The sequence below is a fragment of the Diceros bicornis genome, chromosome 19 (assembly GCF_020826845.1).
Source record: "Diceros bicornis minor isolate mBicDic1 chromosome 19, mDicBic1.mat.cur, whole genome shotgun sequence".
NCBI classification, from domain to species: Eukaryota; Metazoa; Chordata; class Mammalia; order Perissodactyla; family Rhinocerotidae; genus Diceros; species Diceros bicornis.
This window is the reverse complement of record NC_080758.1, coordinates 27,397,141-27,414,349: the sequence shown is the minus strand read 5'-3', so window position 1 is coordinate 27,414,349 and position 17,209 is coordinate 27,397,141. Positions and strand designations below refer to the sequence as shown.

Genomic DNA, 17,209 nt, shown 5'->3' with positions numbered 1-17,209 from the left:
GCTTTACTTATAATTTAAATAAACTGGATATAACCTGATATCCAATAATAATGGATTATTTGTACAGACATTTATATCTTTTGTTGTTCAATCTTTTTGGATTTTTAGAAAATTTTCCATGATAAACATTTATTACTTTTTGTTCATTTGAATATGATGCCATATACCAAAAATTTTTTTTTACTTTTTTTTATGACCCAAGAGCATGTGTTACTTTCATAGTCAGTAAAAAAAAATACATTGCTTCTAAATCTGACCACCCAAAAACTGTCACAGTTAACATTTCAGTGTGTTCATGTTTACATTATTTTTCCACACGTGAGGTCTGTGGAATTTGGGGAGGAGATTCTCCTTTTATGTAGCTGTAAGCCTCACTTTTGTGCCCTCCTTTCCCCGTGTGACAGTTCTCTGGGAAGCACTTTCTCCTGTCACTAACACTCCTGTGTCCGAGTGGAGCTGGTTGACACCTGAGGAACCCTCAGCCCTAGTTAGGGGGCGTGGGTCCTTGGGGGTGGTCCTGCAGGAGCTGCCTCCTCCAGAGCCCAAGAAGCAGCCTCACTCTGGCCCTTTGCTGCAGGAAGACACCATGGAAGAGTCTGGGTGGAAGCTCGTGCACGGTGATGTCTTCAGGCCCCCCCAGTACCCCATGATCCTCAGCTCCCTGCTGGGCTCAGGCATTCAGCTCTTCTGTATGATCCTCATCGTCATCTGTGAGTGGGCTCTGTGCGGCTGGGTGTGGGGGCCTGAGTCTGAGAGAAGGTGGGCTTCCCTTCCTGGAGAAGGGGAGCAAGTTGGCGTCTCTGGGCCAGTCAGAGCTATCCATCCCAGCAGGAGGGCTGAGTCCTCTCAGCCCCAGGTCCTAGTGATTCGACCCTCCTCAGAACTTGCCTGCCCCACTGGCAGCCCACCATGCCACTCGGTCGCTGAAGCTGAGGTTGGCCTCCTTTTGCAGTCAGGCGTTAAGTGATTTACCCAAGTCAGCACCAGAATTAGGACTGGAATCAGGTCTTTTTTCTCAGAAGACAACCCCAAAAATCTAATATATAGTAGTTATAGACAGTTCTGAAGCCAGTCGGCCTAAATAATTTTTTTTTACCATTTTAACCATTTTTTACTGACGTTTAATACTATATTAGTTTGTGTACAGCATAATGATTTGATATATGTATATATATTGCAAAATGATTACCACAGTAAGTTTAGTTAACATCCATCCCTCACAGTTATAATTTTTTTTTCTTATGATGAGAACTTTTAAAATCAAATTTCTTAGAAACTAATCTGCCTAAATTTGTATCTCAGCCTCATGCCTCCAAGCTTTGTGATCTTGGACAAGTCACTTAACCTCTGTGAGCCTCAGTTTCCTCACCTGAGAAATGGGGAAACTAATGTCCACCTCCCAGGGTTGATAAGGCAGATTCAGTTAGCTGGCATTCATAATGCTCTCAGCTCGGTGCGTGGCTGGTTGCAAGCACTCTGTGGGCTGGAGGCTGCCGTACAGATGCGGCCAGCCAAGGCCCAGTGGCTGGTGCATCCCTCTGAACCCCAGCTAAGACCTGGTCTTCTCCTGTAGAGTGGAAAGGGAGCATGCTGCTCAACGGAGTAGGGGAGCCTCATCTGCCCTCTCAGCCAACCTGGCCTGGCGATCAGCCACCCTGATCTTCTCTTTCCTCCCCTCCCTCCACAGTTGTGGCCATGCTTGGGATGCTGTCACCCTCCAGCCGGGGAGCTCTCATGACCACCGCCTGCTTCCTCTTCATGTTCATGGGGTAGGTGTGTCTGAGTGGGCTCCTGGGGACTGGCACAAGCCACCTACGCTCCACCTAACAAGTCTCCTTGCTGTGGATCCCTGCCATTTCCCCACAGGGTGTTTGGTGGATTTTCTGCCGGCCGTCTGTACCGCACTCTCAAAGGCCATCGGTGGAAGAAAGGAGCCTTCTGTGTGAGTGTCCTAATACCCCCTCCCTGTGTTGGTGGGCTTTTTCTTAGGCTCTTCAGGAGGAGCATGGGGAGGCCCTGGTGGGGATTTTAGGGCCGGAGGCTGAGCGGCAGCATGAGGGGGCGAGAGGAGCACACGCCTGAGAGTCAGGAGTGCTGGGCTCTTTCCCACAGGTGCAGTGGACCTCTGAGGGCCTCATGCATAAAATGAGGGGATTGAATTTAGGTGATTTTAGCCTATGTTGGCCAATGGCTCAAGCAAGAGAAGAAATAGGGGATTCAGAATGACAGGATTTAGGCACCAAGCCCAGGTGTCAAAGTTAAGTTCAAAAACTGATCAGCAGGGGCTGGCCGGGTGGCATAGTGGTTAAGTTTGCATGCTCCATTTTGGCAGCCCGGGGTACATAGGTTCAAATCCTGGGTGCAGACCAACACACCCGCTCATCAAGCCATGCTGTGGCAGTGTCCCACATACAAAATAGAGGAAGATGGGCATGGATGTTAGCTCAGGGCCAGTCTTCTTCACCAAAAAAAAAAAAAAAAATGATCAGCAAGGCTGCTGGGAGGACACCCTGCCCTACAGAGAAAAGACAGAACTGCCTGTCAGGGGCAGGAGGGGCCAGACCCCCATCACTGTCAGCCTATTTTTCAGACTTCAGTGCCTCCATTTCTCTTCAGTGAGGACAGCTCCTGCCTTTCTCTCTCCTCCTGGTGTTGAGGACAGTTCTTGGCAGCAGAAAAGACTGTAGAAACCAGAGGACTCCTGGGAGTCAACCCTGCCTCCCAGGGAGCCCCGAGCCCCCTCTCCCAGGGCAAGTGAGGCCCTCAGAGGACCAGGGCACGCCCTGGAGAAGGGCATGCAAACAGGGAGACAAACTCAGAGAAGCCTCTGGTCCCAGTGTTCTGAGATGGTTCTCACAGCTGCCCCAAAGCCCCAGGGGAGCTCAGGCTGTCCCAGCTTCGGCTGCCACATCCCTGGCACATAGTAAGCCCTCGCTATAGAAGAGCTGCGACAGTGATTTTCTGGAAGGATCAAAGAAGGTTTCCTGAATTCTGGATGCATCAAGCATTTTTCTCAGGCCACTGTGTGCCGAGAGCCGGGGATCTACAGAAGCGTAAAACCCAGTCCTCTCCTCCCCTGGTGAGGTCTTCGACCAGACACCCTCCAGGATCTCCCTTCAGCAGATCCCACACCAAACCCAGTCTCTCCCCCAAACCTGCTCCTTGCGTCCGGTGGCACCCTCATTCACCCAGGCCCCCAAGCCAGACTCCTGGGTGGCTTCCTTTCCTCCTCCTCTTCCCTCGTGCCCTGCCTCGTGTCACACATCATGTGTTGAGGGGTTTCCTGCCGCATAGTCCGTGAATTCCCTCCCATCTCCATCTCCAGGACTTGCCCAGGTTTAGGCATCTTCGCCTCTTGCCTGGACCCTTAACTGTCCTAAGCCTCCCTGGTGTTCCTGCAAGATTCTGACCCTTCCCTGGTGTTCTGCCGTCCTCCACAGGTGGGCATCTGCTACAGCCCGTAGCAGTGCAGGTATCCAACTGCTCTTCTCTCCTCCGGCCTCTGCCATGCCCTCTGCCCTGCACACCATCCCCTCACTCTCCTCGCGTCATCTTTCTTTCCTTTTTTTTTTTTTTTTTGAGGAAGATTGGCCCTAAACTAATATCTGTTGCCAATCTTCCTCTTTTTCTTTTTTTCTCCCCAAAGCCCCAGTACATAGTTGTATGTCCTAGTTGTAGTTCCCTCTAGTTCTTCTATGTGGGACGCCGCCTCAGCGTGGCTTGATGAGCAGTGAGTAGGTCCATGCCCAGGATCCGAACCGGCAAACCTCAGGCCGCCGAAGTAGAACGTGTGAATTTAATCACTATGCCACTGGGCTGGCCCCTCAGCTCATCTTTTAAGTCTGGCATCACTCTTCTAGAAGCCTCCTCTCTCCCTCCTCCCACCATTCTCACTTCATTGTCCTCCTTGGTGCCCCAGAGGAGCCTGGGCAGGGCCTTGTACTGACAAGTAGCCACATATGTTGTTCTCCGTTTATGGGTCTGTCTTCCTCACTGGAACTTTTTTCCTGTTACTCCTGATATCTAGCACAGTTCCCAGTCCATAAATTTTAGCCAGGAGGGCAGACGAGGAATTCCCTAATACACAGCAGAGTAAAGCAGAAACACACAGGAAGGGAGGAAATGACATTTGAACTGGGCCTTGAAGAGGAGGGTTTCAGATGGACAAAAGCAACCAGCCAAGGGGCCTCAGGTCCTGGAATCTCCTAGATCCCAGTCCTAGCTCTGTTCTTTCCTTGGTTGGTAACCCTGAACAGCCCTCTGAGCCTCAGTGTCCCCATCTCTCCAGTAGGGGATGGTTATACCTACCTCTCAGAGTTGTTGTGTGGATGGAAAGAGACTGTGCATGGAAGGCCCTTGGTACAGCATTAGCGCTCAGGAGGCAGATACCCTGAGATGTGGACCACTCAACCTACATAAAGGCCCAGGGGCAGGGACTTGCAGAACAGTGGCCACTTATAGGATGTGGGAGGCTATGGGCCAAAGGTGAAACTGGCAGTGGAGGTTGAATGCCAGATTGCAGGGGGCCTCAGGCATTGTGGTCAGTGACCCTCTTGGATGCTCAGGCAGCCACAGCAGTGAAGGGGGCTCAACTGTAGGTCTTGGGCTTTGGTTCCACGTGCCTGGGCCCCAGCCCAAAAGATTCTGACTGGATAGAATACACTGCAGGGGATCAGGAGCGTGGGCTCTAGAGTCAGTCTGCCTGAGTTTGAACCTCTGCTCCAACCTTCCATGACTGTGTGAAGTGGGGGGGGGGGTGGGGGGGTATATTTAACATTGCTGGGCCTCAGTGTCCTCCTCTTTAAGGGAGGATAATGATAGTCCTTCTCCTCTAGGCCTGTAGAGAGGACTACTTGAGATGGTGCGTGTGGAGGCCAGCACCCGCCGCCTCTCAGACCCGATTAAAGCTTAACCACCACTCTGGGCAGTTTAAGTTGAGGCCCAGACATATATGTTTTATAAAAGTTTTATTCATTCATTCCTAGTCAGCAAATGTTTATTGAGCAGCTACTGTGTTCTAAGTGCTGGGAGGACATCAGTAAACAGGAGGACACGTCCTTCTGAGGAGATTATGGTCTTTGGAGGTGGGCAGACATTGACCAGGTAACATCAATACATAATTACAAACTGGGACGAAGGCAAGGAAGGGGCAGTTCAGGGATCTAAAAGGACAGAGAACAGGAGGCTCGCCTAATCTGGGGTCAGGGAATGCTTCCTGGAAAAATGATCCTTGAGCTGAGTTCTGAAGGACAGGAGGGGTTGAAGACCTCTGGTCTGGCAGCCCCACTGGGACAGGTGGGAGCTCCCCAGATGCAGCTTCCCAGCCTGGACTCTCTTATTTCCAGACGGCGACGCTGTACCCTGGTGTGGTTTTTGGCATCTGCTTCGTATTGAATTGCTTCATCTGGGGAAAGCACTCATCAGGAGCTGTAAGTGCCCTCCCCCCACCCTTTCAGCCTTTCCCCAGCAAGGGAGGGCCAGCTGTGCTCCCACTCCTGCAGGTCACTTCCTGCTGTTCCCTTCCCTTTTCTGAGTCCCCAGAGTTCTGTTCCCGGCCCTGGCGGCTAAAGGCCAGCTGGGGTTTCCCCAGCCCTGCCCACCCATCTGCTGTGACCCTGGCCTCCCTGTGAGCTCTCAGACAGCTGGCCAAAGCTTGCTTCCCTATAGGGAGGTTTCCACAGTCCAGGGGCCAACAAAGGGAATTTCCCTTTGTCTCCGCCAAGCGAAAGCTGCCTGGCGTGAATTTGTTAGGTCCATATCCCAAAACAAGGCTCCTCTCCTAGTGTCCCTGCCCCTCAGCACCCGCCTCTATAGGTTGTCCTGTCCTCAGAGCAAGGATCTTGCCAGCCCCAGTCATTGCCAGCAGCTGCCCAGGACTCATTGAGCAGGACTGTGAACTCAGTTGGGGTGGGGAGATGGGGTCTTGATCAATTAGGAGGGCTGCAGTAAAGGTGGGGCAGGCATTTGCCATCCCGGCCTCAGCAGATGGAGCCGCCTCCCCTCCACCTACCGGTGCCCGCTAAAGGTCCTTGGGCGAGGCTTCAAGTCCGGGCTGCCAGGGGCCGAGTTCTTTCCAGCAGTCCAGGAAGCCTCCCTCAGGAAAGAGAGTCGTGCTCGTCCTCCCGCTTCCTCTTTTTCATACCTGTCTTCTTTCTCTCTAACACTTTTATCTCTGTCACCAACTGCTCATTATAAACACTCATGGTAGAAATTTTGGAAAGTCCAGAGAAGTTAAAAAAGAAATCAGAAGTAACCCTCTAATCCAATTACCCAGAGATAAATACTATGTAGGTCTTTACTATATGTTTTTGCAGTCTTCTTTACTTTTTTAGATATATTTAAAATGGAATGACATATAATTTAAAATTATAAAATAATAATAGCAAACATTTATATGGTGCTTACTTTGGAATAAGTACTATTCTAAATACTTTACATATGTTAATTCATTTCTTCCATCTTGCATGATAGTTGTAAAACCTAATGCTGTACAGAAAAGGATAAAGAAGAGAATGAAAAATCAGTTCTGCTCTGCCATGTCCCATCCAGGGGCGTGCAGTTCACTTTTTGGTGTAGGCCTCTCTAGGCACGTATACCTATAAATATTGGAGTTTTGTTATTAAAATGGAGTCCTATACATATGGTTTTATAACCTGCTTGTTTCACTTAGTAGTATATGGTGGTGTTTTGTTTTAACAAAATTGGGAACACACTATCTGTGCAATTCTGTTTGTTCCCCTCTTTCTTCACTTAACATACCACATACCACACATAATTTCCCTTGGTTCTGGCCTCTTCATCTCCCCTTCGTGTTCTCAGTCTCCTCCTCCCCCTTCTTTCCCTCTTCCTCCTGGGATGACAGGCTCCTCTGGGGTGCCGTGTTTCCTTCTTCACTTCACAGTGAAGTGAAGGACTTCAAACGGTCCTCCCTCTGCTCTCTGCTCTTCCCCAGGACTAGGTCAGGCCCAAGAGGTTCTGGCCGGGAGCCCTGTGGAGGGTGTGTCTGCAGGACCTTCCCCACCATGGTGGCCCTGCTGTGCCCCTCCTTCCCTGGATCCCAGAAGGTCCCCCTCCCCCCTGCATAACCCCCAGCCTGGGCATCAGGGCCTTGTGGAGCCTCATGGCGCTGTGCCCACAGGTACCCTTCCCCACCATGGTGGCCCTGCTGTGCATGTGGTTCGGGATCTCCCTGCCCCTCGTCTACCTGGGCTACTACTTCGGCTTCCGCAAGCAGCCGTATGACAACCCTGTGCGCACCAACCAGATTCCCCGGCAGATCCCCGAACAGCGGTGGTACATGAACCGATTTGTGGGGTGAGTCTCTGGCACGGGCAAAGCCAGGGAGTTCTGGAGTGGGCGAGGCCGACAGTGCCCTGAGCCATCTCCTTAGGGCCTCCCACTGAGGGTGCTGTGACTGGTGTTCTGCAGCTCCAGCTGACTCTAGAAGACTTCATGAAAGCTTAGCTTTGCTCTAAGATAAAGAGGACCAAGTTGTAGCCAGACTTGGTGTCAGCCTAGGAACCAGGACAGGGAAGAGGAGGGGTGGAAAGGTGTGGTGAGACAGGTTAAGACAACCACTCAGACCTCAGGCAAGTCACCCCAGCTCTCTACCTGAGTTTCCCTGTCTAAAAAATGAGGAGAATGATGCCCACCTCTCAAGAGGCTGTAATGGTACAAAAGCATGCCAAAAGAATGAGAACCACCACGCCCATGTAAGCACTCTTGTTCGTGCTGGCTTGGGAGGGAGCCTGGGGCGTCCGATGGCCTGGGTCTCCTCACAGTGTTAACCCTCTGTTCTGCCGCAGCATCCTCATGGCTGGGATCCTGCCCTTTGGTGCCATGTTCATTGAGCTGTTCTTCATCTTCAGTGTGAGTACTGCTGCCTGCTCCCCCACCCCTCCGCACACACAGCCTTCACCCACGCTAGCCTGGTCCCTACCCCTCCACTTACATACTCTGCCTCTCATGCCTATGAAATTTCAGATGGGCCATGTAACCTCTTGGAGTCCCCATTCTTCATCTTGAAATGGGGTAACAGTCCTGCCTCTCAGGACGTCTTGGAAGGTTACATGAGATACGCCATGTGTCCAGGGTCTGGTGTCTGGGAAGGGTCCAGTAAATAGAAGCTGCTTCAGTATTATTGCAGTCAGTCACCACCATTATCATCATTGCATCTGCTTTGATTTCTGGGCCCCTACACATCTTTACCTGTCTAACTTCCTCAGAACTCTCAGGAAAGGGGGGGGAATGATCCCTAACTCTCAGGATCATTGTGAGGCTGGAATGCAATAATGTCTATAAAAGGTGCAGTGCTTGATGTTCAGAAAATGCTTGTTAAATTGTAGCTGTTTTTGTGATGATGATTACTCCTGTCCTAGGTGTGCCAAGGTAAAGTTGGCAGAAGGGCTCTTCAGAGCCATTCATTATTTTCCACAAGCTGCTGAGTTCAGGCTGCAGCCCACCCGTCGCAGGGTCAGCCATGCTCCAGCCCCTCTAAGATCCTTGCTCTAAGAAGAGCCTGGCTCACCCTCTACTCCAGGGAGAAGAGACCAGTCAGAGCCACATGCCAGGCCCACAGGCCCTGATGGTGTCATGATGGTATCTCCATTCCTGCTCCAGTGGCAGGTGGTATGCCAGTCCTGACTGAGGGATGATGTTCCTGAGAACAGGCAGGGTGTGCCAGGGGAAGGGGCCACTGAGTGGAGGCAGGCTAGCTGAAGGCCAGCTATGGTGTGTCCGCAGGCAATCTGGGAAAATCAGTTCTATTACCTCTTTGGCTTCCTGTTCCTCGTCTTCATCATCCTGGTGGTGTCCTGTTCACAAATCAGCATCGTCATGGTGTACTTCCAGCTGTGTGCAGAGGTGAGGAGAATGGGGCCAGGAGTTGGGGGTGGGGAGAGCTGGATCCAGCATTGAATGGGTCAAGTGAGGCTGTCTGCGTTTCCCATGTGATCCCCCCTCTTCTGGCCATGAGGTCTTGGGCAAGCACGTCGCTTTGCCTCTCCGAGCCTCCGTTTATTCAGCTGTAGACTGGAGTTAATAATCCCTACCTCACAGCGTAGTTGTGTGGGGAAGTCACCGCGACTTGATGAAAGAAACAGTAGATTTGTCAATACTGAGTCCATTCCAGTAGTGGTTTCTCCAACAGCTAATACAGATTGAGTGACCTGCCCTCCCTCTGGGGACTAGCTCTTGGCAGAGTGGGCAAAGCAAGGGCTCTGGGACAAATGGCCTGGGCCAAAACCCTGGCTCCTCCATTAGTAGCTCTGGATCTTGGGCAGTTGCTTAACCTCACTGCCTTCGTCTCCTCCTCATGTGACAGGGATAGCACTAGGACCTGACTCAGAGGGCTGCTACAGGGATGAAATTGAGCTGATTCATATATAGCACTTAGAGTGCTGCTTGGCACATGGTGAGCATTTGCTCAAGAAATGTTAGTAATTGTTATTACTGTTCTTTTATTGTTGATTTTTTTAGATTGGGGTATAATTTTAAACAGTAAAGTTCACCCTTTTTAGTTTACAGTTCTCTGAGTTTCTAGAAATGCATACAGTTGTGTAACCACCGTCACAGTCAAGGTATAAAACCTTCCCATCACCCCAAATATTACTGTTCTTACCCAGAGTCTTTAGTCCCTCAAACAACTGCAAAACTTGGCAGGAAGAGGTTCTGCCTGGAGACAGCAATGACCCTTTTTTGTTTCTTCCTCAGGATTACCGCTGGTGGTGGAGGAATTTCCTAGTGTCTGGGGGCTCTGCATTCTACGTCCTGGTCTATGCCATCTTTTATTTTGTTAACAAGGTACCACCGTGCATAAGGGAGCCCCCTAGCCCTTTTAGGGCAGGATAGTGGAGAGGAGGGTGCTGAGGGAAAAGCACAAGTGTCTGAATCTTACTTTCCCACCAAGAATGGGGAGGGCGAAAGCCATTCTAGAACTGTTTCTGCTCTAGAACATGCATCTTTTTAGGAAAGAGAGAATCTGTGTTCTATATTTTTGGAAGACAAAAGCCTTCAGGATAAATGACAATGAGAATATTGCATGCAAAACCTGAGATACAGCCAAAGTGGAAGTTAAAAGAAATATATCACCTTACACTGCTTTTAATAGGAAATAAGAGAGATTGATAATACAGTATTCACCTCAAGAAGCTAGAAAAAAAGGAACAATAATATGAAAGAATAAAGAAAGTAGATGAAGAGCGTTAATCAAGATAAAAGCAGAAAATGCTGCAATAGACTTTGTCATCCAAATTGAGGAACTCAAGTACACTCACAGAACTTGTTGTCCCCACAGAGTGGCATGAGTAAGAGTACAGACAGAGCCTCATAGCAGTTTTGGTAGATTCCTGCATGACACACAAACCAGATGGGCCATTGAGAGGAGTTTGGTGTCACTCTCTGGACCTGTCACCTCTGAGACTAACACTGAAGACTGGGCCTCACTAACTGTACTTTGGGTCTCCAGAACCCAAAAGCAAGCAGTCCTCTGCTCACAACCAGGGTGTATTCCTAAACTAGAGTCATAGGTCATTTGGTTGAAGCTTGGAATGCCCTTTCCCAAAAGTGTCAGGTTGGACAGGACTGTAGGGATCATTTAGCATGGTGCTCCGCCCCTGCTTCCATTGTGCTCACCGTGCCCCCTTTTCTCCAATGATGCCAACAAGTGATCATCTAGCTCAGGGGTCAGCAAACTGTAGCCCATGGGCCAGCAAGCCTGTTTCTGTAAATCAAGTTCTATTGGAACATAGCCATGCCCGTTCATTTACATATTGTCTGTGGCGGCTTTCACACTACGATGGCAGAGTTGAGTAGTTTCAACAGAGGCCATATGGTCTGCGAAACCTAAACTATTTATAATCTGGCCCTTTAAAACAGTTTGCTGACCCCTGCTTTAGCACATCCAGTGACAGAAGACACTCCCTCCTGACACTCCCATTCTCTTTGAATAGTTCCTGTTATTATCAAGGTCTTCCTTGATTCACACTGAAGTCTGCTTCTCTGTAACTTCCATCTTCAGACCATAGTCTTATTCCTAGAATCATCCAGAAAAAAATCTAATTTCCCTCCTCCACAGCCCATATTAATCAGAATTCTTTTGAGTGGAAAATGACCAAAATCCAGTTCCAACTGGCTTAAGCAAAAGGAGAATGTATTGACTGATAAAACTAGAAAGTTGAAGAAGTTGGAATTCTAGTTTCAGGCATGGTTAGAGCCAGCATCTCAAGTGATGTCAGCACTCTCTGTCCACGCCTCCGCTCTGTGTATGTTTTCTTGGCTTCAATCCATAGGCAGGATCTTTCCACAAAGTCGAAAGATGGCCAGTGGCAGCCCTAGAGTCTCCTTTTCTCAGCTTCAAAGTCTAGAGCTAAAAGGATGTCTTTCCTCTACCATCATATTACCAATCCCAGGGAAGACACTCCTTGGTCCAGGTTACATGCATTGCTCAGTGTTCCTCAGGTCCAATGGGATGGTGTGATCTGATTGACTAGCTTAGGTTTTATACTATGACTGACAGCCTCAACAGGACCACAGAGTAGGGAGCGGTTGGCCCAAAACACCTGGAAGCAGGAAGACAGGAAGGAGTGTTGGGCAAACAAAACCTAGCTGCCATAGCCTCCTACTCTGCCCCCTGGGGTCACATCACAGCCTCCTGTCCTTCCTCCCTCTGCCCTAATCTTCTCTGCTCTAAAGACCTCCTCCTTCGGCCCCAGAGCCTTGTCTGGAAAATGATGGCCTTGGCCTGTCTGAAATCTAAGGGCTCTTCCATTGCTGCCTTTTTGCCTCATCCCTTTCCTGGTTTTACCACTACCCTGTCCCCTACCCCCACCTCCTGTCACTGTCACCCCATCTCACCTATAAGGCACGAGAAAGCTTACAAGGAGAGATGGGGGGTGATCCTGAAAACGTGGCCTTCACCCCCAGTTTGAGGATATTTGACCTTAGGGAGAGAGTCTCAAACAGTGACCCTTATTGTTTTCTTCTGGGCTCCTGGCATTTGGTGACCGACCATGTCTGCCCATGAGCCTAGAACAGGCCCTACTCGGGCCCTGGTGTGTAGGGCAAGTCTTGATACCAAGGTTCCAGATTAGCTCCACTTGGCCTGGCAAACACCACCGTAGCACAGATCCCTGGAATCCCTGGACAAGTCTCTAACTCTACAAAGGAGTCCAGAATGCTCCAGGAGGAAATTCCCTGAGAGATGTTAACAAAAGTGACAGAAGTGTTCTTGAGAGGAAAGGACTGTAGGCTGAGGCAGGCTCGTGGTGGCTCTGTGGTCCTTAAGCCGGGAGCCCTAGATGCTTCTCTCCTCTCCCCTACTCCCTGACTGCTGCTCCAGGCATCCTGGAGTGTCCCTGTGCTGTTCTGGGGACTGGGGAGGACAAAGAAGTGACACAGCTGTGACCATTCCTGCCTGTGGCATTCTGGCTCTGGCCCCTGAGGTCACACCTGTCTCCCAGTGAGCCTCCAGGCCCTTCCCCAGGAAGACTCCTACCCCCACAAGAAATGGCCTGGCTCAGGGGCCTTGGACTCCTAGCCCTCTAGCCCCAGGTTCAAATCCCAGCTCCTTCTACTTCCTAGCTGTGTAATGGGATGTTTAACCCCTCTAAAATGGGTTAATAACCTACCGTGGTGGTTGTGAGCATCCAAGATGATGTGTGGGCCCTGGTACCAATGAAGGTTCGCCATGGCTCTGAGCCCCGACCTAGAGGGAACGCCTTCCCCTTGCCAGGCTCAGCTTCGCCACAAGATCAGTGAGAAGGGGGGTGGGGGAGCTCAGTTGGCCACGGCAGGCTGGCACTAAGTATCTACCCCTCTCCTCTCGCCCTCTCTCATGCCCCAGCTGGATATTGTTGAGTTTATTCCCTCTCTCCTCTACTTTGGCTACACGGCCCTCATGGTCCTGTCCTTCTGGCTCCTCACGGGCACCATCGGCTTCTATGCAGCCTACATGTTTGTCCGCAAGATCTACGCTGCTGTGAAGATAGACTGATGGGGGTGGACCATGGCCAGGCCCGCTCTGTCCACAGACAGGAAGCCACTCTGCGTGGGGAACTGCAGGCACGTAAAATAAAATAACTCCTGCTCGTTTGGAATGTAACTCCTGGCACAGTGTTCCTGGATCCTGGGGCTGCGTGGTGGGGGGGAGGGCCTGTAGATAAATCGTGCATTTTTCTTCATCATCTTATTCCAGTTCTGTGGGAGATGAGTTTTTTGTGGGTTGCTTTTTCTTCAGTGCTAAGAAAGTTCTCTCCAGCAGGAACTCTCTGACCTGTTTATTCAGGTTTATTTTGGTTTGGGGTTTTTTTAACAAATGGGTCCAGGATGGATAAATCCACCGAGATGCTGGGTTTTGGTCACTGTTTCCACCTCAGTTCCTCAGGGCTGTTGGCCACCCCACAACTAACTGGAAGAGGAAATGCCGGGCCTTCTGGGGCTTCAGTGAAGTTTCCAAGCCTCTCACCACCCAGCCTCACCATTGATGCCGCAACAAAGCACAGCTCTAGCCCGGACGTGCATCCTCAGTGCCAACCAGCCTCTACCAGCCCCTTTCCCTCCTCCCCAGCTTCCTCCCAGGGCTGCCCAAGGCAGGGCTTCCAGCCTGGCCTCCAAGTCATCTTGTCACTGGGAGCAAGCCCAAGTCTTGGTTGCTACAAGGAAATCTCGTGGAAGTACTGAGGCCAAGTGCCCCAGGACAGCAGCAATCACCCCTGCTCAGAGCAGCACGAGTTTGCTGAATCAGAGAAGAGACTAGCAGTCAATTGTTTTCGTGCCAAGAAACCCTGGATCCAGGGCCAAGTATTTCCAGAACCAAGCTAAGTGTCTGTGGGATGAGGGTCCTCACCCCTCAGGATTGCTCCCCAGCCCTTTCCTCGGTGGGTTGCTGCTCTCTGCAAAGTGTGCTGGTGGCGAGTCCTCTCCTTCCCCAGTTCCAGGGCAGAACAAGGCCTGGAGACCTCAGATCCCCTCCTTTAGGCAGCTGGGAAGAGGCATTCTCTCCCTGACATCCCCCAGCCTCAGTGCCCATTCACAGCTCTTTTAGCCAGACCCACCCCTCCATTATCACCTCCCATCTGAGTTCTTGCCTCCCTTTGGGGACACTCAGAAAACTGCTTGTGAGAAGGAAGATGGAAGGTAAGTTCTGTAATTCGTTCCCCAATTCCCAGGAATAGGTAAGGAGCCTAAGTTAGAAAGAGGGAGATAATGTGACAGGCCTGGCTCCTCTGTCAACACCCACTCTTCCTATCCCCCTGCCCACCTGGTGCATGTCACAGACATTTGCTCTTAAGTTGCAAGAAACCAAACCCACCCTGGGATTAGGGTTTAAGTAACAGCCACTCACCCTTGCTCCAGCCCCTTTGGGACCCCACCACAAGACAAAGCTCAGGATGCTGGTTAAGCTAGGAACACACCCCACCCCCTTCACCCCCCAGATTCTCCCAGCAGCCCCTACCAGCTCCACCAGTCAAACCAGTGAACTCAACCTTGCCTCACAGCGACTCTGCAGCACCAGGCTGGCGTCCACTAAGAATCAAGTTGGAGAAAAGGGAACCCAAGCAGTAGAGTATGATAATGGAGTCTTTGTTTATTCAAATCTTGGATTTTTTCCCTAAGAGATTCTCTTTTTTGGGGGGAGTAGGGAAATGGACTCCTCATAAAAGGTTCAAACATCATCAATTTTTCTGACTTTTTTAATTATCATCATTATTATTTTTAATTAAAAAATGCCTGTATGCCTTTTTTTGGTCCAATTGTAAATAAATATGCCGTTGTCCTGTTGTCATGTCTCTTGAAACTCTTGCAAGTGTTAGGGGTCTGAGGTGAGACAACTTCCCCAAATGGGTTGAGCTGAGTGGTTTCCCTCAAAGCTCAGTCTCACGTCAGGTTTTCTAGGCTCAGCCCACTGTTGTCCCCCTGCCTGGTGCAGGTCCATAGCCTCTCTCGTCTGCTCAGCCCCTCCATACTGAATCGCAAGCATTTGCCCCTCTGGTCCCACAAGGAGGAAATGGCAGTCAAGTGTGAGCTTTGGTAGCAGTGAGACCTCGTTTTAGATTCCCAGCTCCAGTATTTTACTGCCAACTCACTTTCCTCTCTGTCATGTAACTCCTTCAATTGCAAGCAGTTGAAGCAAAAGTCAAATTGACTTAAGCCCCAAAGGGGAATTGGTTGGTTCATAAGTCATCAAGGAAAGGAGTGGTTTGGCTTCAGGTCTAGATAGATCCAGGGACTCAAAGGATAGCCTTAGGATTCTCCCTTTCTCCGCTGTGCTGCTCACTGGACCATTCTGTCCCATTATCAACAGTCTCCTTCCCTATGGGGGAAGAGGGGAGGGCAGGGCACGGATCAATCTAGGCTTACATTAGCCGGTTTGGAAACCCAGAGGAAAGAGACATCTCCTTCCCTACTTCAATATATTCAGTATAGATGAATCCCAGGAAAGGTATGTGATGAGCCCAGCTTGGATTACTGTTTGCACATCATGGACCAATCACTAGATCCAGTGAGATAGAGTACTAATGCAGGCTGCATACTCAAAGGGTGTTGGATACTGTGAATTTCAGCCACCAGAATCATTTGGAATGGATGATGAGGAAAGAGCGATTTCCCACAGTGAGGGATACGAAGCAAACAAAACAACAGTTGCCAGTTATACCCCACCCTTTCCAATTCCAAGCCTCGGTTTCCTCTGCTGTGAGAAGGGTGCTGATTACCATTCATGGAATACTTCTTATGTTCCAGACACTTTCCATGTATTAGTCCATCTAATCTTCAGTATGATCCTCTGAGGCATGTTCTCTTATTAGCCCCCTTCTACAGAGGAGGTAACTGAGGCATCAGGTAGTTGAAGTAGCCTTCTGGGGGTCCCCTTGCAGGTGAGTGCTGGGATAGTAGTCAACTGAGGCAGCCAGACTCCAAAACCTTTTCTTCCAACCACTACTATAGCTGCCTTTTTTAAAGAACTGTATGTATATGTATATACATATAGTGTAGTGTGTGTGTGGATATAGATATAGTGTCTGTGTGTATGTATAAATCTATAATTGACAAACACAATGTGATAAGTTTTGATGTATATGTACACCATGAAACCATCATTACAATCCAGATGGTGAACCTATCCATCAACTCAAGTGCCCTCGTGTCCTTGGTAATCCTGCCCTCTAGCCTCTCACCATCCCTAGGAAACCACTGATCTACTTTGTCACGCTAGATTAGTTTGTATTTCCTAGCGCTTTGTATAAATGGAGTCATACAGTGTGTGTTCTTTTTTTGTCTTTTTTCGTTCAGCATAATTATTTTAAGATTCATCCATACATTCATCCATCATGTATATGATATACATATACATATTATGTATATCAGTAGTTCATTCCTTTTTATTTCTGAGTACCATTCCATTATATGGCTATACCATAATTTGTTTATCTACTCGTCTGTTGATGGACATTTGGGTTGTTTCTAGTTTTTGGCTGTTACAGATAAGGTTGCTGTGAATAGGTGAAGCAGTGAAGTGGCTGGGTCATATGGTAGGTGTGTGTTTAAACTAAATTGCCAAGCTCTTTTCCAAGGTGGTCGTATCATTTTATATTCCCATCAGCAGGATGTGAGAGTTCCCAGTTGCTCTACATCCTAACACTTGCAGTGGTTGATCTTTTTAATTATAGATTAAAAAGATATAATTAAATCTTTTTTAAATCAGGTTAGAATGCACCTGCATTCTAACAGGTGCATAATAACATCTCATTGTGATTTTAATTTACATACTTCTAGTGACAAATTGAGCACCTTTTCGTGTGCTTATCTGTCATCCATATATCTTGTTCGGTGAATGTCTGTTCAAATCTTTTGCCCATTTTTTATTGAGTTCCTTGGAGGTTTTTTTAATTAAGTTTTGAGAGTTTTTTTACATATTCTGCTTTGCAAAGATTTTCTCCCAGTCTGTGGCTTGTGTTTTCATTCTCTTAACAGTGTCTTTTGAGCAGAAATTTTTAATCTTGAAAAAGTCCAATTTATCAATGTGTTCTTTTATGGATTTTGGTTTTAGTGTCATATCTAAGACATCTTTGCCTAACTCGAGTTCACAATGATTTTCTCCTATGTTTCTTTTAGAAGTTTCATAGTTTTAGGTTTACATTTAGGTCTATCATCCGTTTTGAGGGAATTTTAATACATGGTGCAATGTATGGGTCCAAGTTCATTTTTTTACCAT

At 49.0% G+C, this 17,209-nt stretch overlaps 1 protein-coding gene across 1 annotated transcript in view; it reads left to right on the top strand.

Annotated features, from left to right (window-relative positions):
- Positions 1-14,778, top strand: part of TM9SF4 (transmembrane 9 superfamily member 4) — a 53,967-nt gene extending 39,189 nt beyond the window's left edge. Inside the window, exons 10-18 of the mRNA XM_058562955.1 lie at positions 578-710; positions 1,688-1,769; positions 1,867-1,942; positions 5,346-5,429; positions 7,139-7,314; positions 7,806-7,869; positions 8,743-8,862; positions 9,712-9,801; positions 12,842-14,778. Coding sequence (XP_058418938.1) covers positions 578-710; positions 1,688-1,769; positions 1,867-1,942; positions 5,346-5,429; positions 7,139-7,314; positions 7,806-7,869; positions 8,743-8,862; positions 9,712-9,801; positions 12,842-12,991 — 975 coding nt within the window. The 3' untranslated portion in view covers positions 12,992-14,778. The remainder of the gene's footprint in view (positions 1-577; positions 711-1,687; positions 1,770-1,866; positions 1,943-5,345; positions 5,430-7,138; positions 7,315-7,805; positions 7,870-8,742; positions 8,863-9,711; positions 9,802-12,841) is intronic.
- Positions 14,779-17,209: the final 2,431 nt, after the last annotated feature.